This window comes from Mesocricetus auratus, unplaced genomic scaffold, assembly GCF_017639785.1.
Source record: "Mesocricetus auratus isolate SY011 unplaced genomic scaffold, BCM_Maur_2.0 Super-Scaffold_100009, whole genome shotgun sequence".
NCBI classification, from domain to species: domain Eukaryota; kingdom Metazoa; phylum Chordata; class Mammalia; order Rodentia; family Cricetidae; genus Mesocricetus; species Mesocricetus auratus.
In genome coordinates this window covers 61,977,824-61,992,863 of record NW_024429193.1, presented here as the reverse complement: position 1 = coordinate 61,992,863, position 15,040 = coordinate 61,977,824, and the positions used below count along the sequence as shown (strand labels likewise).

General features: G+C 49.2%; 1 protein-coding gene across 1 annotated transcript; it reads left to right on the top strand.

Annotated features, from left to right (window-relative positions):
• Positions 1-749: 749 nt before the first annotated feature.
• On the top strand, positions 750-10,317 carry Lingo4 (leucine rich repeat and Ig domain containing 4). Its single transcript, XM_013126441.3, has 2 exons — positions 750-986; positions 4,032-10,317. Exons 1-2 carry the CDS (start codon positions 922-924, stop codon positions 5,821-5,823), a joined length of 1,857 nt encoding a protein of 618 aa, XP_012981895.2. The 5' UTR covers positions 750-921; the 3' UTR covers positions 5,824-10,317.
• The last annotated feature ends 4,723 nt before the right edge of the window (positions 10,318-15,040 follow it).

Below are 15,040 nucleotides of genomic sequence, written 5' to 3'. Positions count from 1 at the left end.
GGGCACATGTGTTGGGTGGGGGGAGACTTGAATGTGACTGCCCAGGATACACCCCTGCTCTGCAGTCTTGTTCCTGTGTCAAGTCAGCAATTCATCTGTATTATAGGAATGTTAGCCCCCCCCAGATTCTCCTCCAAACTAAGCAGTCCCCCCAGGGAGACTTGGAAACTGATGCTCAGGTACCGAGCACTGGAGGAATGGCAAACTAAGCTGCAGAAAGATATTCCGGACTGAGAACTTCTGACAAATGATACTCACAGGCCCGTTTAGATTTAGAGATTGCCCAGAATTACCCTGCATCTAAGAGACTAGAAGCTGGAAAGTGGCGTCCAGGGAGCTCTCTAGCTCCCCAGGAGGAACCAAGATGTCAGAACTCTTTCAAGCTTCCCAGGAGGTCTCAGTGGCAGACCCTGCCGCGGCCCCAGAGTCCCCCTCTTCATTTCCTCCCCCACCTCTGTCATCCCATAGTGGCACTTGCTGCAGCCCTCCCTGGTCGCTTTATTTATTTATTTATTTTGCACCAACAGGGTTGCTGCAGACTCATTCTCGCCTGGTTTAAAAAGAGAGGAGAGGAGAGGAGAGGAGAGGAGAGGAGAGGAGAGGAGAGGAGAGAGAGAGAGAGAGAGAGAGAGAGAGAGAGAGAGAGAGAGAGAGAGAGAGAGAGAGAGAGAGAGAGAGAGAGAGAGAGAGAGAGAGAGAGAGAGAGAGAGAGAGAGAGAGAGAGAGAGAGAGAGAGAGAGAGAGAGATGCTTTCTGGCTCTTTTCTCTCTCTTGGTCTTGGCAGCGAGGCCACAGTAGCAGAAGCAACGGTGGCGGCGGCAGCCGCAGTCCCGCCAGCCGGCTGAAGCTGCCGGCGGCTTGGCAGTGGGGAGTGGAGAGTCATACACACAGGGGAGGTGGAGGGGCCGAGGTGCAGCTCGGATGGGACAGACCCCAGCCCCGGAGAGATGCAGCGCCCAACTTGATGCCAGCCTCCAGCTTCTCCGGTAAGTGCCCCTGCCCTCTTTGGGGAAGTCTCAGCTGCCCTTTCCCAAGGCTTTCTCAAAGACAAGGCCAGGCTAAGTGTGCCTGTGAAGGAAAGGGAGCTTGTTCACCCTCTGCCCCAGTCAACCATTCATCCTGCCCCACAGGATTGTGATCGGAAAACTAACATGTCCCAGATAACCCTGGTGGGGGGCTCAAGGAGACCACCCCTCCTTCTCCCTAGTGTCCCTTCTACCTCTAGAAAGGGTTTTTCCCCCTACAGTCAATGTGGGTACTCCAAAATCTTTCTCCTAAGTGACCCCTCCCCATGCAGGTCTCCGTGCCTCAATCAGGTGTGCTTTAAAGTGGATATGTGTTCCTAAGGGTCTGCGGCTGCCACATAGAGACAAGAAGAAAGCTCCCTATCCCCGAGGAGGCAATGCCCCAGACTCCAGACCCCAGGAGGAGAGAGAGCGCTTTTATAACATCTATCTCTTCCTGCAAAGTGCCCAGAGGCCAGTCCTAGAGCCACAGAGGATAAAAAAGAAAGGCTATTATTAAATTAGCCACCTTATAAATAAAAGATGTTAACCCAAAGTCCCCCAGCCATTGAGCCAGCAGGCTTTGGGGACGGAGCGGAAACCCATGGAAGCAGGAAGGAAGGAGCTGGCACACATGCTTCACTGCACTTTTGCTGAATGCAGAGCAAAGGGATGAGCAGGAACTGCAGCAACAGTGATGAAGAGCTAGCTGTCAGGTGGACTTCCCAGAACAGGCCAGGGAGAGGAGAGCTGAGAATTCTTACCGCCCCAGAGATGCCTGTTGGTCTGGGAGGGGGTCAGGAGGGTCAAGATTTAGCAGCCATTGCCCCTTGGTCACTCTCCCCCTCCCCAAGTCACCCCATAACAGTCTCTCTGCAGCCCTCATCTCCTGTGCTTTCCTCTAGCCTCCTTACTGAGGGTTAACTTGGCATCTCCCGTTTCCCAACCGCTTTGGTCCTCTGAAGTGGCTAGATCTCCAGAATGGTCACCAAGAGTGCAGGAAAGACAGGAAGTCACATCTCCTAACAGCCCCTCCTGTGTTCCACATGGAAGTAAATTGGGCATGTTGCAGAAAGCTTGAGGCCCTCTGGGTGTTGGTGGCGCACGCCTTTAATCCCAGCACTCGGGAGGCAGAGGCAGGTGGATCTCTGTGAGTTCAAGACCAGCCTAGTCTGCAAGAGCTAGTTTCAGGACAGCCTCCAAAGCCACAGAGAAACCCTGCCTTGAAACAACCCCCCCCCAAAAATGAAAGGAAAAGAAAGAAAGAAAGAAGGAAGGAAGGAAGGAAGGAAGGAGAGAGAGAGAGAGAGAGAGAGAGAGAGAGAGAGAAAGAAAGAAAGAAAGAAAGAAAGAAAGAAAGAAAGAAAGAAAGAAAGAAAGAAAGAAAGAAAGAAAGAAAGAGGAAGCTTGAGGCTCCAAAGTCCAGAGAGGCAGGACCTGCCGCCAGGGGAAACACAGCGGGTGGCCTGCAGGAGTGTCAGTTGTCCTGCTCCTGTCCCTCTGCCATCTCTTTCTAACTCTAACATTCCTCCTCTTTGAGGTACCTATTGCACCAGCAAGGCAAGCAGAGGCACTCGACAGCTAAGACGTCTCCATCTCTGTCACCTTGTTCACCTTCCCAGTTATCACGGTCACCATCTGCTGATACTGCCCAGGCTTCTGATACCCAGAGACTCACTTTATGTAGATGGGTGCCATGCACTGCCTGTATCCAGGTGTCCCCTATGCTAGCCAGTGGCTCCCTGCCTCCCACCCATGGCACCTGGTCATTGCTGCCTCTCCCTCTTTATCCATGCTTCCTTGGGGATCACAAACCATTTCATGTATCTTCTCAGGCAGCTCAGGCAGGAAGGGGTTGAAGCTCTCCTTCAGATGCACACACAAACTAGACTCAAAACACCAATAAGGGAGGATAGAGGAGTAGCCCAAGGCTGAGAACCCCATGCAAAATCTCAGCACTGTTAGACAGTTTCCACATCCCAACCCCTCTATAAAGTAGGAGGTGCTGTCCTTGGGGCTCTTGTAAGGGATCCCCTGTCTTGGCATCCAGTGCCCCTGTGCTCTGTTCCATAGCTAATATATAGCCAGGCTGTCATCCCCACAAACATTCTGGGGACACCAGCATTGGCTCGTCCAGAGCCTGGGCCCTAAGCCAGGCTGTAAAGAAAGGCATAGACTGGAGCAAAGCTGGAGTTTACATGTGCCTTTGCTTCTTTCTGATGACTGGTCAAGGGTAGGACCTCTTTCCCGTCAGCACAGGGTCAGAATTTCGAGTCTGGATGGGATCTCCCTGAGCCTTAGGAAAAGTTGTAGGCACAAAATGCAGAAGAACAATCAGGTGTTGGTGGTGCACGCCTTTAATCCCAGCACTTGGGAGGCAGGCAGATCTCTGTGAGTTCCAGGACAGCCTCCAAAGCCACAGAGAAACCCTGGCTCAAAAAAAAAAATGGGGAGACAGAACCAGGCAGTGGTGGCACATGCCTTTAATAATCCCAGAACTCCTGGGTAGAAGCAATTAGATCTCTGTGAATTCAAGGTCAGCCTGGACAACAAATTGAGTTCCAGGATAGCCAGAGCTGTTACACAGAGGAAGTCTCTCAAAAAAAAGGGGAGGGGGGGGGGTGAGAGGAACGTAGCAGAGTTTTCAGAGAGCAGATACCGTGGAGATAGAACCTGGGATATTCCTGGTCTCATAGATATAGGGAGAAATGCAGGGAAATGCAGAGTTCTTTCCCTACTACTCAGTCCCTTAAACCTCCTACCACAGAAATCAGCTTGACCAGGAACCCATGCACAGGAAGTTCATGGCTGGTTATCCAGGGCTGCAAAGGACAAACTTCCCCATAAGAAGAGCTTTAAGAAGCCCCAGGGAGGAGGTACAGGTTTCCCCAGTTGTGTGGCACACTTGCTGGCAAGCTCGAGACAACAGACCACTTTCCCTCCACTTTAAGGCAGTTCAGGGGAGTACAGGGTCACAATCATCTAAAGCCACTTTCCAAAAAAAGGCCGTATCGTCATCTATTCCAGGCCTCAGGGAATGGACGCAGCCATCACTCCAAAGCAAGCCTGGCTCCCCTGGTCCCCACTCCTTTTCCTGCTCCTCCTACCTGGAGGGAGCATCAGTAGCTGCCCTACTGTGTGTGACTGCACCTCCCAGACCCGGGCAGTCCTCTGTGCCCATAGGCGACTGGACGCTGTCCCTGGAGGGCTTCCTTTGGACACAGAGCTCCTGGACCTGAGTGGGAACCGCCTGTGGGGGCTTCAGCGGGGAATGCTCTCCCGACTGGGTCAGCTCCAAGAACTGGACCTCAGTTACAACCAGCTCTCCACCCTTGAGCCTGGGGCCTTCCATGGCTTACAAAGTCTACTCACTCTGAGGCTCCAGGGCAATCGACTGAGAATTGTGGGCCCTGGGATCTTCTCAGGCCTAGCTGCTCTCACACTGCTGGATCTCCGCCTCAATCAGATTGTCCTCTTCCTAGATGGGGCTTTTGCTGAGCTAGGCGGCCTCCATCAGCTGGAGGTTGGAGACAATCACCTGGTGTTTGTGGCTCCTGGGGCCTTCGCAGGGCTGGCCAAATTAAGTGCCCTCACCCTGGAACGCTGTAACCTCAGCACGGTGCCTGGCCTAGCCCTTGCCCAGCTCCCAGAGCTAGTGGTTCTTAGGCTTCGAGAACTAGATATTGAGAGGCTGCCGGCTGGGGCACTTCGAGGGCTCCGGCAGTTAAAGGAGCTGGAGATCCACCACTGGCCATCTCTGGAGGCCTTGGACCCAGGGAGCCTGCTTGGGCTCAATCTGAGCACCCTGGCCATCACCCGCTGCAATCTGAGCTCAGTGCCCTTCCAAGCACTGTACCACCTGAGCTTCCTCAGGGTCTTGGATCTGTCTCAGAATCCTATCTCAGCCATCCCGGCTCGAAGGCTTAGTCCCCTGGTTCGGCTCCAGGAGCTCAGGCTGTCAGGGGCCTGTCTCACTTCTATCGCTGCCCATGCCTTCCACGGCCTGACTGCCTTCCACTTGCTGGACGTAGCAGACAATGCTCTTCAGACTCTAGAGGAAACAGCCTTTCCTTCTCCTGATAAACTGGTCACCCTGAGGCTGTCTGGTAACCCCCTAACCTGTGACTGCCGCCTCCTCTGGCTGCTCCGCCTCCGCCGCCACCTGGACTTTGGCAAGTCCCCCCCTGCTTGTGCTGGCCCCCAGCACGTCCAAGGGAAGAGCCTAAGGGAGTTTTCAGACATCCTGCCTCCAGGCCACTTCACCTGTAAACCAGCCCTGATCAGGAAGTCAGGGCCTCGGTGGGTCATTGCGGAGGAGGGAGGGCAGGCTGTTTTCTCCTGCTCTGGAGATGGAGATCCAGCCCCCACTGTCTCCTGGATGAGGCCTCAGGGAGCTTGGCTGGGAAGGGCTGGGAGAGTAAGGGTCCTAGAGGATGGCACACTGGAGATTCGCTCGGTGCAGCTGCGGGACAAGGGGGCCTATGTCTGTGTAGTCAGCAATGTCGCTGGGAATGACTCCCTGAGGACCTGGCTGGAAGTTATCCAAGTTGAGCCACCAAATGGTACTCTCTCTGACCCCAACATCACCATGCCAGGGATCCCAGAGCCTTTCTTTCTGGACAGCAGGGGTGTGGCTATGGTGCTAGCAGTGGGGTTTCTCCCCTTCCTCACCTCAGTGACCCTCTGCTTCGGTCTGATCGCTCTTTGGAGTAAGGGCAAGGGCCGGGTCAAGCATCACATGGCTTTTGATTTTGTGGCACCTCGGCCCTCTGGGGATAAGAACTCTGGAGGTAACCGGGTCACTGCCAAGCTGTTCTGATCTTTTCTCCCATGCTGAAGACTACCCAAGTCCACTTTGGAAGCCAAAGGAGAGGGAGGACTACAGTCTCTTGAACCGCAGCTTCATGTCAAACAACACAGCCTCCCACAGTTGTCACTTGCATTCTGAAAGCTGCTCTAGTTTGAAGACACACTGTCACCTCTTGCTGAGGGCCCCAGAGAGCTGTCGATACAGACCTTATCACAAAGACAACCCTCACTTGGCACCCCCACACCAGACAGGAAAGAAATGCAGGGCTCCAGTCTGCTCTTTGCACATGTATCCTTTAATATTCAGGACCAGGTGCCAAACACAACCCTAAGATGATTTCAGAAGCGCCACGAGCTTCTTAGAGTCCGCTCATCTGGCAGGCATTCTCCCTTTCTTTCCTGCTACCCAGTGCCAAATCCAGCCAGCACCCCTGGGTGCAAGAAGGAACTAAAGTGAAGGATTCAGAGGGTACCTGGGAGTGTGGCCTGACTACACTCTGGCACTCTGCCGGCAGGAGCCTCTACCACCTTCCTGACTGTCAAAAGCCACCACAGTGACAGCGAGAATGAATCATGATCTCAGGAACTGTATTTACTTCTTTCCCTTCCTCCCATTTCAGCTATTGATCATCCAGCCTCCGCTTTCCCATTTACTCTTCTTTCTAGGGCCAAAGAAGACAAGATTCCCCCACCTTTGAAGGGATCCCTATACAGAAGTCTCCTATTCCACATCTTCAGTGTTCCAGTGTTACAGATCCCAAGCGTGCTTGGCAAGGGGAAAGCCAGAGGGAAACTCCTAGAGAAAAGGCTGACAAACACAAGAGTGTGCGGCTGGGCAAGGATGGGGCTCTGTTAGCCGCAGTGAGAAGTAGAGGGAAGAGGTCAGCAGCTGTCTGGACGCTCACACCAGCCTCAGACCCCGCCCCCATCTGGATTTAGTGTGGCCCCAGTGGGAAGCTGTCCCTGGATAAAAGTCACCTCAAAGAGGGAGAGGAGAGAGAGGTAGAATTCTGACTGCTACAGTGCGCTTCCAACAGAGGGCGGAGTAGAGCCCCAAAGCACAAAGATGCTGGGAGCTCTAGACAGTGACAGCATCAGCATCAGAAGGGGAGGAGGAAAGGGGGGCAGGGAGGACAGGAGGAGGGGTCCTGCAGCCCCAGGATGCGTTCTTCTCTTGGCTGCAGCATCTACCCAGTATCCTTAGTTTCCTTCCTCCTTGCTGAGTCCCTGCCCACCTCACACCATGAGCTTTCTAGTGGCTGCTGTTGCCTTGCTAGGAGGAGACTCCACTCGCTGCAAACTTCCTAGTTCAAACTGTCCCTGACAGGTGAGCGCAGCTGGTGGCACTGAGGGGACACGTGGGAGCACCAGAAGTGCTGTAAGAGTTTAGGTGTTTATAGAGCAAGGCTTGAGAAAGGTAACCCTGAGACCCCAAGCCCCTCCCTGCCCTCACAGCCCAAAGAGCATTTTGGCAACCTCCTCTCCCTCATCTTCCACCCGCAGCTTTATTAGGTTGCGACCTGGGAGATGCCGGTGGGTTGCTCCCCACTAACCCAATTCTAAGATTTATCTTTTTTATTTTATGTGTGTGTATGAGTGCCTGCCTGTATGTATGTGTACCATATGTGTACGTGGTGCCCACAGAAGCCAGAAGAGGACATTAGATCCCTGGGACTGGGGTTTCATGTGGCTGTGAGCCATCATCCGGGTACTGGGAACCAAACCCAGGTCTTCTACAAGAGCAGCAAGTGCCCTTAACCACTGAACATCTCTCCAGCTTCCCTCCCAACTCTGCACACCCCCAGCCCCCTTTTAAGACAAAGTCTTATTGGCTGAATTGATATGTAGACCAGATTGACTTTAAACTCACAGAGGCCTGCCTCTGCCTCAAAAGCACTGATATTAAAGGCGTGTGACACCATGCCCACCCCACCTACACCCCAATTCTTATTCTTTTATTTTAAAACAATCTTTTCTCATTTTACATAGCAATCGTAGTTTCCACTCTCTCCCCTCCTCCTGTTTTCCCCCCTTCCCCCCACCCCCATCCACTCCTCACAGAAGGTAAGGCTTCCCATGGGGAGTCAACGAAGTCTGACACACCAATCCTTATTCTTGCATAGCTTTCCCAGGAAGCCTTGCAGAAGTGAAGCCCATTCATTTAAGGTCACTGTGCTGAACACTTTCATAGTTCTGGGAATCTGCAAGTCAGTGCTTTATCTGACCTGTGCTGGAGAGGGTGCTCTTAGCTCACTTGTGATCACACAGGTTATGGTGTGTGTGTGTGTGTGTGTGTGTGTGTGTGTGTGTGTGTGTGTGTGTGTGTGTGTGTGTAAGCCTAAACCAAGCCTAAAGATAAATTAGATTAAGTTGTTCAAGTGCACAGAGCTAGTACTGGAACTCAGAAGTGACTGACACAGAGCCTGCCATTTCTACTAAACCACATAGTCACTGTTAAGCTCTTGTAGCAGACTCTTCTCTGAGCCCCTCAGTTGTATGGCACAAAGTTGTGAGAAAAGGGACATTTTCTATCCTATGCACTCATTATTAAGGGGATCTGAGTCCAGCTGTTGATGCTGGCTTCTCTTCTATAACTGATGTGCTTGACTCGGGACACTGTTTTTCCCTTTCTTCTTCCTGTCTCCTTAGTAGTCTGCCTCAAGGGCTTCAGAAAGGACCAGAAATTCCACGCACCAGACAGATGGAAAGGGAATGCCTGTGTCTCCCAGAAAATAATTGTATCATGATTAAAACATGGATATTTCAGGGGTCCTAACTTCAGAACCTTCTTATTTAAAGAAAGGCTTCCAGTACGGTAGAACAAGCAGGTCATTTGACTCCACTCGCAATGCCCAGGTTTTGCCTACACCCTCTGGAAGGACCTTCTTTCTGTTTTGAAAGAGCATCAAAGCTTCTAGGCTGAGAGAACTACAAACCCAAAGCCCTCTGGACCATTCCGGCACTCTCCCATATCAGTCCCTGGTAGATTGTTTCCTCTAAATTCCCTGACTTCTGGGTTTCCTGGGCTATGCTGGATTCTATTCAAGGATGAAGAACCTGCAAAGCAACACCTTTACCTTTGAGTCAGACTTCTCTTGAGACTGTGTGGTATAAGTTATGATGGAAAATGTTGCTCATTATCCAGTCACCCAAAGTCATCACAGACCCCATGGAGTGCAGGTTAAGGTCTTGGGGTCTTGGAAGTAAAGCAGGAGTAAAGCTGAGGTTCAGGCGGCCTTTGCTCCCCGCCCCCTCCCGCCCATCCACTAAAAACAAAGATAAAGGGTTATAGTGCAGCAGAAATGCTACAGCAGGTGCTATGGCAGTCTCTGTGCCCTTCCCCTGTCTCAGGGACAGGTGGGGCTTCTGGGTGGGACTCCTGGTCTAAGAAGAAACATACAGATAACTCAGACTGGACAATATCTCAGAACAGCAGTCCACAAATCCTGTTCCTTCAGCCGAGAAGGAAGCCTTTAGAGTGTAGTGATAGAGGAGGCTGAGACACCTCATCAATCTGTTATAAAGACAGGACAGTAGAGCAGGCATAAATGACACAAGGAAGCCTCCTGGTACCCATTACTGGTTTCTGGCAGAGATTTGATTGATGAGGGAGGAAGCTGTAACTCCCACAGCGGGGGCAAAAGGAGAGATAAATGCTGCTTTTCAAAGGCTTACACAACACAGTAGTAGTTGAAAGGACCATTCACACGTGGCTGTGGAAGGGAACACTGACCCAGAACTCAGAAGCCAGGCTACCTTCGTGAACCCCATGCTATCCAAATTTGGCTTTTTTTTTAATACATGTCACTGTGTGGGCATGTACATTCAAGTGCAAGGACCCACAGGAGCCAGAGGCGGTGGATTGCCTGAATCCGGGGTTACAGAAGGTTGTGAGTGGCCCGGGAACGGTGCTGGGAACTTCTCCAGAAGAGCAGTGTGGACTCAACCGAGCCAGCCCTCAACCCCTAACGCCAGCTTTCAAATGCCTGTCCACCAAAGCCCAGGCTGCCCAGATGCTAACTCACTTTTCCTGCAGTCTCCTGAAGCCTGTTCAGAAGCCGTTCAAGGAAAGAGAAGCTTTTTTAAAAGAGCTAGCAAGTACAGAAATCACAATCTGTCCAATCCAGCACCTCACAACTTCAATCCTGATTTGTGTTCCTGAGGGAAATGAGGTGACTAATCCAAAAGTCAGTGACTTGGGAGTGAGTTTGAAACCATTTCACTTATTCCTTCTTCTCTCCCAACTCCCTACCCAGACAGTGAGACAGGAACCCTTTGAGGAGCAGTAACCCCTGAATTTTTAATACCCTGATTAAGGAGTCCCTCCAGGGCTGCTGAGATAGCTCAGCAGGGAAAGACTGATGTGACCTGGGTTCAATCTGCGGAACCCACAAGATGGAAGGAGGGAACAGATTCCCACAAGTTGATCTCTAACACATGCAGTAGCATGAGCATGACCACACTTACACACACACATTACTAAATAAATTTAAAAACATGTTAAGACATTCTTCCTGTGTTATAATTATAGGGTTTTTGGTTGGTTGGTTTTGGTTTTTGAGACAGGGTTTCTCTGTGTAGCCCTGGCTGTCCTGGAACTTGCTTTGTAGACCAGGCTAGCCTACAAGTTGTTCTCTAACAGCCACGCATATGCCACAATCATTAACACAAACACACTTTCTGACTGCCATAGTCACACCATAGCATGCATTTACCCACAACCTCACAATAAACTACTTAATTATTTAATCATACACAAAAATGTAAAGAGGAAACTAGAGAGACAGTCCAGCAGTTAACAGTGTTTGCTACATTTACAGAGAACCTGAATTCAGATCCTAGCATTCGTGTCCGGTGGCTCACAACTGCCTGTAACTCCACAGCTACCCAAATTCATATGAACATACCTACATACACATGGAAATATATAGAATATATTTAAAATCCTATAGTAATCATGGCATTCAAGTACCTAGGAATAATCTTTTTGTTATTGTTGTTTTGTTTTTTTGAGATAGGGTTTCTCTGTAGCTTTGGTGGCTGTTCTGGAACTCACTCTGTAGACTAGGCTGTCCTCGAACTCAAACTCACAGAGATTCGCCTGCCTCTGCCTCCCGAATGCTGGGATCTCTATGACTTCGAGGCCAGCCTGGTCTACAGAGCGAGTGACATGATAGGCTCCAAAGCTACACAGAGAAACCCTATCTCGAAAAACAAACAAACAAACAAAAAAACTACAAATAAAAGATGATTCTGCTGGGCAGTGGAAGCACAGGCCTTTAATCCTTGCACCCAAGAGGCAGAGGGAGTGGCAAGTCGGTCTCCGTAAGTTCAAAGCCAACCTGGTCTAAAACCAAGTTCCAGGACAGCTAGGGCTTCACAGAGAAACCCTGTCTCAAAAAGCAAAACAAAACAAAAAAAGGTGATTTCAGTCAAAAATGGCATCAATAAAAGAGAAAAGTAAATTGTGAGAAATTCTCACAATGTAATATGACACAGCAAGGAGAATGAACAAAATTTATATAAGGTTGAATCTCATTAAAATAATTTGAACAAACAAAGCCAGATACAAAAGAGTGACTTTCTCTTGAGGGGAGTTAATGATGGGAAAAGGGACTCATGAGTGGCTTCTGGAAATGCTAGTAATGTTGCTTCTTGATTTGGTGCTGGTTACAAAAAATATCCCATTTTTGAAAGTTCATTAAGATATATATGTAATGGCCATGTATGGAAACTCCTACTTTGTAGTCTCAGAATGCTTGAGGGTGAAACAAGAGGATTACCTTGAGTTTGAGACCAGCCTTGACTACATACATAGTGACTTACTAGCAAGCCTGGGCTACAGAACAAGATCCTCTCACAAGCCAACAAAATATACATTTATCATGTCTACATGTACTATGCATTAATTTTTAAAATTATGTCAAAAATACACAGCATGTATCAGTTTTTTAACTAGTGTGGTATTAGAATATGAATAGATCAATGGGGAAAATAGGCTTAAAGAGAGGTCTGGAAAGGTGCCAGTTATTGAGAGCACTTATTATCTCTTGGGAACTGGGTTTGATTTCTAGCATCCATATGATGGCTCACAATCATCCATAAATCCAGTTATAGGAGATCTGAGACCTCCTTCTGGCCTCTTCAGGCCCCAGGCATGCACGTGGTACACAGACATGCATGAAGGTAAAATACCCATACACATAAAATAAATAAGACATACCCCAAGACATTTGGGGATTGTAAAGGTAATATTCAAAAGCAATACAGAAAGTGCACAGAGTTGGATAAACCAAGCTGCATCTCTATCTCACATCTTTATGCCATAATAAATTCCAGAAGAATCAAAATTTATGCATTCAAAATGCCTTTTTAAGGAAAACAAGAGCTTTTAAAAATATTTCTAAGGCCAGTCGGTGGTGGGTATGCATGTCTTTAATGCCAGCACTCGGGAGGCAGAGGCAGGGGGAATCTCTGAGTTCGAGGACAGCCTCCAAAGGCTGTTCTGGAACTCACTCTGTAGACCAGGCTGTCCTGGGATTAAAGGCATGCACCACCAATACCTGGCAAAAAAAAATTTTTAAGTAATAAGAATACTTTTCTAAATGTGATATGAAACCATAAAGTTATAAAAAGTAAATTCAACTATATAGAATTCCTGGGGCTGTGGAGATGGTGCATCCAGTTAAAGGGCTGCTCTGAAAGGACCTAAGGTGAGTTCCCCAGCACCCACAGAAACAGCGTGGTGAGATGGGGAGTGAAGGGACAGGCTGCTCTCTGCACTTCACTGACCATCTGGCCTAGCCTGAACACCAGCTCCAGTGTAGTAACCCGTCTAAGTGGAGCTTCAGATGGATCCAGCCGACTGCAGAGTTCGTTACTATGAGGGGGTTGTGGACTGGCAGACAGCAGGTAAAGATACTAAGGAAGAGATAGAGTGAATACTGAATGCACCAAGTTTATTCTTCAACATTCTTAAGTACCCCAACCAAAAAGGGGAAAATGAAAAAAAGACTTCTTTATCAAGATACAAGGAAAAAAGACTTTCTTCCTTAATTCTCCAAACATTGGTAACCCTCGCCTTAGACTAAATCTCTAACTCGGCCTTGAGGGTTAAGAGTAACCACACCTCAGACCAAGTCTATTGTTATCCACCCCTAAGACCAAACATCCTATGATAGCCCTGCCTTAGATCTTTAGGTTTTATGACTTTAACCTTGGACGAGTAAGGACAGTTTTGAACTCTCTGATCTTAAACCAAGATGAAATAAAGCCATTTTTACAGGACCCTGACACTTCAGGTTCAGAGAGAAACCTTGTCTTAAAAAAAGGGGAAAAGGGTAGGGTGTTGGTGGTGCACACCTTTATTCCCAGCACTCGGGAGACAGAGGCAGGAGGATCTCTCTCTGAGTTCGAGGACAGCCTGGTCTACAAGAGCTAGTTCCAGGACAGCCTCCAAAGCCACAGAGAAACCCTGTCTCGAAAGCTCCCCCGCCCCCTGACAAAAAAAAAACAAAACAAAACAAGCAAAAAACATGCACAGGCATAAAATAAAATGGAAAAATGAACCTGGATCATGGTGATACATGCCCAGGTGGATCTCTGTGAGTTGGAGGACAGCGTGATCTACATGGAGAGCCTCTGTCTCAAAACAAAACAAACAAAACTGGTCTACATAGGGAGTTCCAAGTCAGCAAGGGCAACATAGACATATCTTGTCTTAAAAGTAGTTTTTTAAAATACAAAGTGAAGTATATTTGAAAATGAACATGTTAAAGTTCTGGTTAAATGCATCTTCTACATCCATGTCAAACCTTGAGATTGAACTATGAGGCACAGAGGTATGTTGCTATGAAAACTTTCTAGATTATATAAAAAGGAAGCTACTAAATTATATGTACAGTATGTTTTCAACTGTGTAAAAAATACATTTACATGTGTTTTAACTATGGAATGGCTTGTGAAAATTTCCTCAAGAAACTGGTTGTACTGGTTACCTCTTTAGAGTCATCTTCTACAACAACATTTTGTTACTTGTAACTCTTCTAGAAGGTGCATGTATTATTTACCCAAATATATTTTTTCTGAATGACTAGAAGTCGAGCATGTCTGTACATCCCAGCTACTCAAGAACCTGAGCAAACAAAATTTGAGGACAACCTGGGCAACATACCAAATACCTGTCTCTAAAATAACAGTAATAACAATAACAATAATAATGGGAAAACTGACCCAAAGACATCTGAATGACCGGACACGATGTTGTAGTCACTCAACAAACATTTTTTTTTTTTAGTGTTCACCAAGCTCCAGGCATGACAGATGATAGTTCAAAACATCTCCCGGTGTCTCGGAGCGATTGTGTCCTTGTCACAGCAAGAAGGCGGTAGCAGAGCCAACCGTTCTTAACGGTCCGGGAACGACCCAGGCAGCGGCTGGAATTCAGTTTTTCAAGCAAACTGCTGCCCGCCAAAGCCTCCCACTCCCGCGGGCCGGGATCAGGGCAAGCGGGCGGCGGGGGCGCTCAACCCGCAGCTCCCTTACCCGGGGATGGGGATGGGGTGGAGTTGGGGTGGGGGGGTGGCCACGGTAACTTTCTGTCCACGTGGAGTGTCCAGGGCTTGGCCGCAGTGCCATGGCCATGCAGCACCCGCCCCCATTTCACTCATTTAAACATAGTTGTTTTCCTGTCCCCTAGCCAAGATGGGGATGGGCAACGATCCGGGCAGAAATTTTGCTTTGCTGTTGTTGTTGTTTTTCGAGACAAGCGTTCTCTGTGTAGCTCTGTAGACCAGGCTGGCATTGAACTCAAGAGAGATCGGCCTGCCTCTGCCTCCCGAGTGCAGGGTTAAAAGCGTGCGCCACCACTGCCCCAGGCTTCTCCCGAGGTCAATGAAGTGATTCAGTAGAGCCGGGAACACCCACGAGTGACCCACGCCCCCGCAGCCTCGGAGCATCCAAATCCCTCGCGGGTTGAAGTGGTGCTCAGAGAAGGTCCGAGGACTCCAGGAGCCTCCTGTTGGCTATTTAATTCTCAGCAGGTGCAAGCTCCATTAACAGCATCTGCTTCCCGCGGATCTAACTGGCTAGTGAGGTGGGCGGGCTCGGACTTTTCATCCGGGTAATTGGACTTCAGCGCACATCTGCGCACGTCACTCACGGCAACCCGTGCAAGGATTGGCTGCGGCGTGGGAACGCGATTGGTCAGACTTCAAAACAGGCTTTGA